This window comes from Microcaecilia unicolor, chromosome 7, assembly GCF_901765095.1.
Source record: "Microcaecilia unicolor chromosome 7, aMicUni1.1, whole genome shotgun sequence".
Taxonomy (NCBI): domain Eukaryota; kingdom Metazoa; phylum Chordata; class Amphibia; order Gymnophiona; family Siphonopidae; genus Microcaecilia; species Microcaecilia unicolor.
Window position 1 is genome coordinate 40218318 of NC_044037.1, and position 12157 is coordinate 40230474.

General features: G+C 43.0%; 1 protein-coding gene across 1 annotated transcript in view; it reads left to right on the top strand.

Moving 5' to 3' along the window:
• MCF2 (MCF.2 cell line derived transforming sequence) overlaps window positions 1-12157 on the top strand; it is a 147671-nt gene that overhangs the window by 18908 nt on the left and 116606 nt on the right. Inside the window, exon 4 of the mRNA XM_030209577.1 lies at window positions 5817-5936. Within this exon, the coding sequence (XP_030065437.1) occupies window positions 5817-5936 (120 nt within the window). The remainder of the gene's footprint in view (window positions 1-5816; window positions 5937-12157) is intronic.

Here is a 12157-nt window from a genome sequence, read left to right on the forward strand (position 1 = left end):
ATAGTGCTAGAGAGAGGACAGGCAGAAACAACCCAGCCTCGTAATGTATTTCTCAATGTTACATCCAAATGAGACAAAATACACTGCTGATCTGCTGAGATGGAGAACGGTGTGAAATGGTAGTCGGAAATAGTTCATAGGGGAGTCCAGGTTGTTTTCTAGGGAAAACTGTTGGGTGATATTTTAATGGGTTCTCTGAGGGCTGTGAAACCTTTTATTGGATCAATATAAGAATAATCCTAAAGATAATGTAATGCATTTGAAGGTAGTACCTTTGCAGTCTGGAAAGCACGTGCACAGCATCAGCCTGCAGATGATACCTCTGAAGTCCTACTTAAGTTAACCCCTAGCATAGGACAGGTGTCTTTCTAGGGAGAGAAAAGGATTTTGCTGTATTTTCAACCTTTTATCCTTCATACTTTTCACATTTGTTTTACATTCTGATCGGTATACACATCTCCTCCTGATAACAATGTCCTTCCTTATTAAAATTCCTAGGAAATTGTAATGATGCAAGAGGTTCAGAGGAGCTGGGATTGCCTCTTTACTTGTCCTGATTGATCTTTCAGAATTAAATGCTGTTAGTTCCTCCCGTAGAAATGACTTAAGAGCTTTATTTTCAAAAGTGTTGTTAAGGTCAACTCTTGTGAACGGAGAATCTCCCACATCCAATGATGAGCAGACTGTGATTAATTACAGTAATAAGGGGCCCTTTTACTAAGCTGCTTAAGTGTCTACGCACGTCCAACATACGCCAAAATGGAGTTACCGCCCGGCTACTGTGTGGCTTTTGTGGTAATTTCATTTTTGGCGCTCATCCGATACGCGCATCCCAAAAATAATTTTTAGTTTTGGACGCGCATCCGACATGCACTTGATGTGCATAGGTCATTAGCACCTGGTTACCACGTGAGACTTTACCGCTAGGTCAGTAGCTGGTGGTAAGGTCTCAGACCCAAAATGTATGCACGGCAATTTTTATTTTGCCGTATGTCAATTTTCGGCAAAAATTGAAAAAAAGCATTTTTACAGGTGTGCTGAAAAATGATTCTGATTGTGCCCAAAACACATGTCTACACTACCACAGGCCATTTTTAAGCGCACCTTTGTAAAAGGGCCCTTAAAATAGCAGCAGAATTATTTTGAATCGCTGTGAAAATGTATTAATGTTTTCTTTTCCTGTAAGAAAAATGGAAATAGCATTAAAGTAATCATTTGTTGTCTCAGTATTTGGACCACATCTTCCATGAGCAGGTTTGGGTTTTGTTTTTAATTTTTTTTCTTTCCCTTTGGCTGTAAGTAAGTGATCAGTTAACCTGATTTGACCCTAAAAATGGTGGTGAATGTACAAGATACAGGCCTACTTAAAATCAATAGAAATCAGTTGCCAACAGCTCTTGCTTCCAATCTGTTCCTGGCTCAGATTATTATAGATAATGGTGGTATCCTTTCCAAACTATAGTGCTGTCACCAGAACCAGATCCTTACAGGAGCCTCCAAGTTACCCAGTTCCAGGAGGAAGACTTGGCCACTCCTCTTTTTAAAGTTATATCCCAAAGGCGTGTGGTATTTGTAGTCCCTGATTCTACCCATTGAAATCAGTGCTGCAGATCCCAGAATGCATCAGGATGAGCTTGCCAGAAATCCTTGCATTTCCCTCCTGTAACTGGGTAATTTAGAAGCCCTGTCCTTATTGTTTCAAAACCATTTAGCTAAGCCTGTTTTTTTCAAGCATGGCACATCTTAGATATTCATGATGAGGGGTTACATTTTTACTGCTGCTGTAAGTATTTCTGCTATATAGGACATTTCTCAAAGCCATTCACCCGGTTAAACTGGTTATCTGAAAATTGCTGTAGTCCAGTGTTTCCCAAGTCAGTCCTGGAGCACCCTCTTTGCCAGGATATCCACAATGAATATGCATGAAATTGATTTGCACACACTGCCTCCTTTATATCAGGGGCGTATCTGGACTCTGGCAGTAGGGGGGGCCAGGGCCAGAGGGAGGGGGCATATTTAGCCCCCCCTCGGCACCACTGACCCCCCCCGCCATTGCCAGAGCCCCCCTGCCACCAACGACTCCCCCCCGCCATTGCCAGAGCCCCCCCGCCACCAATGACTCTCTCCACCTCCTCTCCCGCCGCCAACCCTCCCCCGCTGACGTTGTTTACCTTTGCTGGCGGGGACCCCAACCCCCGCCAGCCGAGGTCCGCTTCCGCCTGCTTTTAAAAATAATTCTTCAGCTGGCGGGGGACCCCAACCCCCGCCAGCCGCCGAGGTCTTCAAAGTTCTTGTTCATCGTCCTCCTCCGTGACCATGCTGTACACTGCTGATTCGGAGTCTGTCTGACGTCGCACCACGTTGTACGCGCGTACAACGTGGTGCGACGTCAGACAGACTCCGAATCAACAGGGTACAGCATGGCCATGGAGGAGGACGACGAACAAGAACTTTGAAGACCTCGGCGGCTGGCGGGGGTTGGTGTCCCCCGCCAGCTGAAGAATTATTTTTAAAAGCAGGCGGAAGCGGACCTCGGCTGGTGGGGGTTGGGGTCCCCCGCCAGCAAAGGTAAACAACATTAGCAGGGGAGGGTTGGCTGCGGGAGGGGGGCCAGGGCGAAATCTGCGGGGGCCCAGGCCCCTGTTGCTCCACGCAGATACGCCCCTGCTTTATATGCAAATCTTTTTCATACATATTCGTTGTGGATATCCTGAAAACCTGATTGGCAAGGGGGGGGGGGGGGTACTCCAGGACAGACTTGGGAAGCACCAGGACTGCTGAGAGGGGGGGTCAGGGGGGGCAAGATTCCCCCAGGCCCAGCCTCCTGACGGGACCCGGGTGATCACGTTAACGCAACCACCTGGGTCCTGACAGGAGCAGGAGAGAGACGGACTCCGGTGTCGGGCCCCCCTTAGAGACTAGGGAGGAACAGACCCAGGATTCCAAATTGGGTTCCTGTGGTTTGGCTGGCGGGGAAACCTTCCTCCAGTGCTGAAGCACAAATTTGAGGGGAAGTAGCCACAAGGCAGGCAATGTAGCGGAGAACAGCCCTGGAGGATGGCTTCTACTGGCGGGCTTGGGAACCCCCAGCAGCCAAGATATGTGGAGTTATGGTGGGGGGCAGGGAGGTGGGGAAAAATGTACCTCTTCCCACTTTGGGCTCAAGACCCCCCCCCCCCCCCCAATTTTTGAAGTACGGGTATATGGTGTCCTGGTTAGGGCGGCAGCGGCGGTCCTGCCCCGGGCCCTGTTCAGTCTCTCGGCGGGCCTGGGAAACACTGCTGTAGTCAGTCCATTTGTTCTGCACCATAGCATGCTTACTTGCAATCAAAGTGAGGGAAGGAATCCCTAGGGGCTTGTTTTGAGCAGGATGGGAAATTAGTGAATGTGGATTGTATTTTCAAATCTACTTTTATTAGTTTCCTTAAGTAGAGGAGTGTTATTTCCAATCTGACGAAGAAGGGCAACCTTCGAAAGCTAATCAAGAAATGTATTAAGTTACAGTATGTCCAATAAAAAAGGTATCATCTTATTTTCTTTTCCATGTTTTATTTTGTTTGATTTCTATTGATTAGTTTCCTTAGAAATTTTACCTGCAGAAAAAGTAGGCACAGAGGACAATGGGTATTTTGTTCCTGTTGCAGTTTTCAAAAGGAAGGTGTTTGTGTACTTTCCATTTGAAAATTAGGTACAAGATTTGAATCTATGGACTCATTACTAAGACAGACAGCGAACAACTTGCTTTTGTAGTGAAAGGTTGTCACTGTCTCAATTCTTCCCATAGATCACCTGGAAAATAATAATCTACTAAAAATATTTTTTGCAGGTATTTACTGTGTAATAGGGATCAGAGGCGTAGCCAGGTTTTGATCTCAGGGGGAGCAGACTTTTATAAAATAGGCGCTGGTTGGTGTCAGCTAGACAGCAGTGTCGTGGCGGGCAACGATTAATACAGGCTGTCTCTGTTACATTCTGCCTACAAGGAAACAGTAAGTTACATCAGGAGGCAGGACAGAGAAGAGGTCCCTGGACTGGCCAGAGCAGGCAACTTGTCTTCTTAACTTTAAATAAAAATATTCAAATCATGACCATCACCTCAGGAATAGCACACCCAGTCCTTCCACTGCTAGACACCAAGATGGGCTTTTGTTTGTGTGGTGACTCTACAGGATGTGAAGAACACTATTCTTGAGCATTTTTATTTTGGGTGACAAGGGCCACCAAGGTGGCCCTTGCCCCAGAGTCTACTTTCAAATAGGCTAGACACTGTGAAATAACACAAACCCCTGCAAAAAGACACCCAAAACATATACTGAAAACTTACCACACCATAACAGCCCTAACCCATCTATGAAAAGACAGTGCTAGAAATATTACAGTGGGACCTAGAGAAGTGTTTCCCTAGGTGGTCCTGGAGTACCCCCTTGCCATTCAGGTTTTCAGGCTATCCACAATGAATCTACGTGAAAAAGATTTGCATGTAATGGAGGCAGTATATGCAAATCAATGTCATGCACATTTATTGTGGATATCCTGAAAACCTGACTGGCAAGGGGGTACTCCAGAACTGCCCTAGAACACAAAACTTACCACACCATAACAGCCCTAACCCACCTATCAGAAGACAGTGCTATATATTTATATTACACTGGGCTCTGGAGCACCAATATACCTACTATTGGGAAACTGGAACAAGCTGCACTGTTACACATCCCTACACAGATACTACATGCTGGCAGAATCCTTCACCTCAGTCACACATGCAGAACATGGACAGACCCTCATCTATATAACATAAGAGTAGCCATACTGCGTCAGATCAATGGTCTATCTAGCCCAGTATCCTGTTTCCAATGTGGCCAACCCAGGTCACAAGCACCTGGCAGAAACCCAAATTGTGACAACATTCCATGCTACCAATCTAATGCAGAATAGGGAGCCAAAAAAAAAAAAAAAACAACAAATATCCTGTACTTTGCAAAATAAAAATAGAAAAAAATGTACATTTTACAAAGCAGGTACATCTCAGTCCTTACAAAGTATTAAATAAAAATAATTTTTTTCTACCTTTGTTGTCTGGGAATTTGGCTGGTCCCAGTCTTTTTTTCCATGTTCCATGAGTCAGCCTTACAAATTCTTTTCCAGGTTGGCCTTTCCATTTCTTCTCCCGCCTCTTGTCTTCTTCCTTTCCTTCTCTACATCTGTCTCCAAGTGCACCATCCTTTTTTCCTCTGCACCACTATTTGTCCTGTCCAGCATCTCCCTTCTGTGTCCCTTGTTCCTATCCTGGCCCCAAGTTCAGCATCTGTCCTTTCTGTGTTCCCATCTCCCCCACTTTTTAGCACACGCCTACCTGGTCTCCTCATCTCCCCCTTTCTAGCATCTGCTATCCTGGTGTCCCCACCTCTCCCTTTTTCTAAGATTGTCCTGTGTCCCCATTATATTATATAAAGATTTATAATTAAATATAATGGTTGTTTTAGAAAATAAATGTATATACAGTATATATAACAGCCTCTCAGTGGATATGATAGGACTGTGAACTCTATATTCCAGAAAGCTTGGGACAAACACAGATCTCCTGAGGTAGAGGAAGGGACTTGTACAGCTTAGTAGTTGATAAGGATGAGCAGACTGGATAGGCCATATGTTCTTTATCTGCCATATTTCCTATGATTCTATGTTTTATGCTCCTGTAAACATGTTGAATTAGGTCTTGCTAGAATTATAGAAATATAAATCTATTTTAAGCATATCTTTTTTTTTTAATTATAGAAATATAAATTTATTTTAATCATATCTTTTTTCTTCCCCAGAACTCTTTCCCTGGAAATCTGCAGTTAGTGTTAGTGCTTCGCCCTACAGGGTTTTTCCAGCGCACTTTCACTGATATTGGATTTCGATTCAGTCAGGAGGATTTCATACTCAAATTACCGGTAGGAAGATATTAAATAGACTGTTTATGTCTGTTTTGAGCTACCAATTTATCACGTTGTAACCTGGTGTTTTATATTTGGGTATGTTTAAGCTATGAACTATGGAATTCTAATTACCCAGACCCCTAGATTTTATTATGAAAATTGTAGGCAAATAGGCAAAATATGGTGAAATTGAACTTTATTGATACATTCACAAACCCTCCTTAATTACAGCACTGATGATTTTTGTTATTTTATAATTTTCAACAGGAAACCCTCCTATTAAACTCTTTGGTGATTATTTTTGCAAATATATAAATTTAATAGTTACAAAAATATTCCCAATAATGAAAGATTCTGCTGTTAGCACATTTGAAAGAACTCAGTTTGGATTTTGAAGTATGTAGTATTTAATGTAACAAACTGATTTTATTTATAGATTCTGGATTCTGTTTTCAAAACTGGCTATCAGCATGTTGTTGTTTTTTTTTTAACACAGCTGTGACACTGAATATGTGTATTGGGCTAGATTCTATATATGGCACCTGAAAAATCCATGTGGAAAAAAATACACTTAGGCATAGGCATATTCTGTAAAGTACACCAAGCGGCTCTCTAAGCAACTAAATTTGGTTGTGTTTATTTAGGCAACGTTTTATTTGGTGTAAATTCCGATGCCTAAATTAGGCGCAGATTAGGTGTATTCTATAATAATGTGCATAGATTTTAGAAACACCCATGGCCACACCCCCTTTCAAGTATGCAACTTAGAATTTAAGTGTACCACGTTATATAGAATAAACTTACAGTCAGATGATCAAAAGCAAACGCCGGCGCTAGAGGCTGTTAGCACCATACTAGCACCGGCGTTTGCTACTGCCCCGTGATCAGAGCCCATGAGCGCGTGAAACAATGTCTCTCGCTGGGAGGGGGGGTTTGGCCAGTGGCCACTGGACCACCAGGGACCATTGTCTGGGGGTTTGGAGGGCTGGAGACCCACCGGATCTCCAGCCCTCCCTAAACCTGGGGGGGGGGGGAGTTCGTTGGGGGACCGGAAGTCCGCCGGACCTCCAGCCCCCATTGCTCGGGGCAGGGATAGTCAGAGCCTGGTGGTCCCATGCACCTCCAGCCCCTGTGTTTGACAGGTTTGGGCTTTTGACAGCCCAGACCTGTCAAACAAGTGTGGGAGGATTGTGCTGAGTGCATGCTCAGGCACAATTCGCCCGCACTTCTACCCCATGATCAGAGATAATTGCGCTGCTTAAATTTGCATGCATTATCTCTGATCATAGGTCCAATAGCGCCCCATGCTGTTCCAGCGCTATTTTAGAGTGCTGTTTGGAACAGCACGGGGCTTTTGATCATCCCTTTAACTTTCCGCCCCACTTATCCCTTTCCATTTATTGTACTCGCTTGTTTGTAACTTAAAAAATTGTAAGCCACATTGAGCCTGCCAGTGGTGGGAAATTGTGGGGTATAAATAAATAACTAATCTGGCCCTTAGTGAGTTGTGCACATAAATTTCATTTAATGCCAATTAGTGCTGACAATTGTTTGTTAACATCCAACTAACAGTGCTGATTAGCTAGTAGTTAACCAATGAAAAACTGGTGTACATACCCACGTCTAACTTTAGGTGTGGAACAGGTTATTCTATAACACTGCATGTAAATTTTAAGAATGCCCATGACCCGCCCATGCTCCTGCAATGACCACGCCTACTGTTGAGATCCATGTTGTACAATTTATGTGGCCTACTTTATAGAATACACTTAGCGAGTAGTGCACGTAAATTCTAATTAGTGTCAATTAGTGCTTAACATCCAATTATCAGCGCTGATTGGCTTGTTAACAAATTGAATTGCGTAGGCTAATCAGAATACACCCAGATTTGCATGTGCAACTCTAGTTGGACTATATAGAACTTGCAGGATAGTGTGTGGCCTGCCAGGCAAATATTTAGTCCTTTCCATGGCGATATTCATGTGGAAATACCAGCATTTACATGCGTATATCACATACACTTCTAAAAACAATTTCAGAAATTCTCTATTTACATGTTGAAATTCACATTATGTAGAGCTGAGGTTCTCAACCCAGTCCTCAGGAAACACCTAGCCAGTCAGGGTTTCAAAATGTCTACAATGCATACGCATCAGATAATTTGCACGCACAACCTCTATTCTATGCAAATTTATCTCATGCATATTCTTTCTGGATATCCTGAAAACCTGACCAATTAGGCATGTCTGGGTTGAGAACCCCTGATGTAGAGATTTCAAGGGTGAGGGGTGGGGGTTTGGGTGCGGTTGGTGAGGCTAACATCTACTTGTGTATTCCCCAGTTCACTAAGGGGTCATTTAATTAAGCTGCAGCAAAAAGCGGCCTTGGTGTGACCTTATGTGGGGTTTTCCTGTGCAATAAAACTATTTTTACCACAGCCATAGAAATGGGCTTTTTGTATTAATGAGGATCCAAGAAAACAAAAAGGCAGATGATCTGCAAACTCCAAAGTGGAAAAATAGAACAAAGCAGATCGTTAAAAAACAAAATATAATTTATTAATGAGAACCAAAGAATTGTATATAAATCAGTCCGACACAGGCTGTGTTTCGCCTAGCAGAGCTGCTTCAGGGGCTACACAATGATCCTTTGCTGTCACAATATAGTGGATATATATTGATGAAAACGACTGCAAAAAATGTACAGTAGATCGCAATCATTGATCATCTGGATTATATATTGGAACAACAGCTCAGCCAAATAGACTAAAAAAGAGTACTGACATGAAATCAATCGGACATTCTCTTGACTCTGATAGAGCTGACAAAACTCTATCAGAGTCAAGAGAGTGTCCGATTGATTTCATGTCAGTACTCTTTTTTGGTCTATTTGACTGAGTTTTTTTTTTTCAATATATAATCCAGATGATCAATGATTGCGATCTTCTGTACATTTTTTGCAGTCGTTTTCATCAATAATAAATTATATTTTGTTTTTTAACGATCTGCTTTGTTCTATTTTTCCACTTTTTGTATTAATGGCTATGCACTAATGTTGCTGTCAGTCTGTGGCCTTTAAGAATTTTACCACATTTTCTACCACCCATTTTGTAGCCAAGGCTCACATGGTATTCCTACACTGACAAGTTAGCACACATTAATGTAGCTATGTTAACTGATTAGCACAGGAATGCCCATTCTCTGCCCCCTGACATACCCTCTCAAAAAAGAGTAAAAATATTTTTTATCGTGCGGTTAGTGCTTGTTAATTAGGCAGTTACCACAGGACACCTGAGTACATTCTATGGAATGCGATTTTAAGCTGCATTAGATACATATTAGCGCTTAGGACTAGGTTATATACATGGCACCTAAAACACTGGCGCCAAAAGAGCCCATGTAAATGGTATTTTATAAGCTGCACCTAAAATTCAGTGCAGTTTATAGGATTAACGCTTAGCAGACAGATCGCGTGTAAATTTAGTAGTGGCCCTTTGCACCTACGAAAATGTAGTGCAAATGCCCACACCTAAATTTACGTGTGCAGCACCTATATTCTGTAATGACGTGTGTAACTCAAAAACACGCCCCCGATCCACCCCGAGATGCCCATGATCCTTCTATTCCCATGCCCCCTTTTTTGCCGTACATAAATTTTAGGTTTGGGATCCGTGCTTAACTTTACGCATGTTAGTCCCAATTAAATCTAATTAGTGCCAATAACTGCTTGTTAAAAAGCCAATTATTGGCACTAATTGACTCATTATTCTATTAAATTGTGCTTGAATATTGGGAATGTGCCTAACTTTTCACATGCAGTTTTTGGCAACCTTTATAGAATCAGGGGATTAACACAGCTTAGAAGAGCACCTAAGGGAATACATGGGTACGGGGAAAAAGTTTCACAGTGCTTTTCACACCAGCTCCGTGACACATATAGGGTTTAAAAAAGAGCTTGTTTCAGCCAGAGCTTTACCTGAGGGATTAAGGGGGTCATTTTCCTAATTCCCATGTAGGTTTTTTCTGCCTCCAAAATGGAACCAGGATAAAATTGTGGCCTTACTACTTAATTGGTAGCACTTGCACATGTAGGTTTGTAAAATGGCAGGGCACGTGTAAGAGTTAAAATGTTTGTGTATTAAAGGAATTTGGAAGGTCTCACATAACCAAGATTCTGCTATTTGACACTTGATGCTGCCTGAAGGGTGTTAACATGTGCTTCATATTTATGTACCGCCCAATGTTCAAAGTGATTTATGTGGGCAGAAGAGGCTTCTGCCTGCTTAAATCGCTTGGGGCTGTCCAGCTGCCGATGTTCAAAGGCACTTAACTGGGCAGTCTTGCTGAATATTGGCTCTGACCACCCAACAAAAAAATGGGCAGGTCAGTGGCAGTGTTGTGGAAGAGTAGCCGAATGGTTAGTGCAGCAGGCTTTGATCCTGTCAACCCGGGGTTTGATTCCCACTGCAGTTCCTTGTGACCTTGGACAAGCCACTTAACTCTCCATTGTCCCAGGTACAAAACCTTAGCCTGTGAGCCCTCTAGGGAGAAAGAAAGTAACTGCATATAATGTGTACAGCACTGCATACATCTAGTAGAGCTATAAAAATGATTATTAGTAGTAGGAGACAGTAGCTATGCGTTGCCAGCACCCACATAGCTAAGTAGGTGAAAGCTGTCCTTAAATCCCCTACTTAGCTATGCAAGCTCGACACTGAATATCAGCCGGGGCCCACATAACTGCAAAACTCTTTGAAGGCCTTTTTGGAATGGCAGCTGCCAAGGGCAGGAGCGACTGGCCTTTACTCTTGCTCCCATCGCTCCACTGGACCACCAGAGATATGCAGGTAGGCCTAGGAGGGCCTATCTTGCATGTTAGAAGAACGGAGGGAGGGAGTTGCATGATTGGGGGGAGAGGCATGGACCAGGGGCTCCCAGGTCAGGAGGGTGGGTGGGGAGATCAGAGGGCTCCATGCTGAAAGGGAATGGGGATCAGAGGGCCTTGTAAGGGCTTTGCAGTTATGCAGGACCTGGTTGAAATTCAGCCTGGACCCACATAACTCTCATACGTGGGCCCTGGCTGAATATCAGCTGTGACGCGCTTAAGCTCCACCAGCCAGTCCCACTGAGCTTAGTACTGGATTTGCAGTTATGGTGGCCACTCATAGCCCAGCACTGAATATCTGGGGCTAATTTAGACAGCCACAATCAGTGCTTAAAAAGCACTGACCGCTGCCAGCTGAATATCTATCCTGTTGTTTTTAAGAAAGGAATTATCCGGATAATTACCCCTGATGCAGCCCAGTATTGGGCGAAACGTGGTCATGTTGGTTCTTTTTTATGTGAGATCTTCCAATTCCTTTAATAAATGAATGTTTTATCTGCTACTGCTTCTCTCATCCTGACTGTTGGCTCTAGACGGAAGTGTGCTTTTTCGATTTTTACCTCTCTAGTTTTGCCTCTGACACAGCCTTTTGGTGACACATGGCCACTCCAGGCATAAGTATTCATTTGGTTGAATTAAAGTCTTTGAAACCTCTTTCTGCAATTGTTGGTCTGCTATTTGTTGTACAGGGCTACCAAGCCCGTGCTGTTCATTTTTTCAATATTTATATTTGCAAAATGGCTGATTCCACTCCACGTGTTCACAAATACCCGTGCAGGCCTGCATGTTTTCTTTTTGTAAGATTATATCAGCAGATTATTTTCTAAAATACCACTGGAATTGAACACGTCCTGACCTGCTTACAAGCTCTACATTCTGTATAAAATGGGGCTTCACATGTATAGCTTGTGAAAATATATGGCTAGGGCAGTGATTCCCAAACCTGGTCTTGGAGACACCCCAGCCAGTCAGGTTTTCAAGATATCCACAATGAATATTCATGAGAGAGATTTACATGCACTGTCTCCACTGCATGCAAATCTCTCTCATGAATATTCATTGTGGATATCCTGAAAACTTGACTGGCTGGGGTGCCTCTAGGACCAGGTTTGAGAATGACTGGGCTAGAGGATTTATGTGGTTGCCAGTTGCTTGTGATTTCATAAGTCATTTGAAAACTTGACCCTTATTTTAAAAGGATTCCGAGGCTTATAGCATGAAGAAAACAATTGAAAAACTTTCAATTTTGTACTAGCAATATTACGTTGCTCCTTAAATCCTTTTTGAATTTATATACAACTTATAAGTGTGAAATGGTAAAATACATTTTATAGTTTTATATTAGACTGATC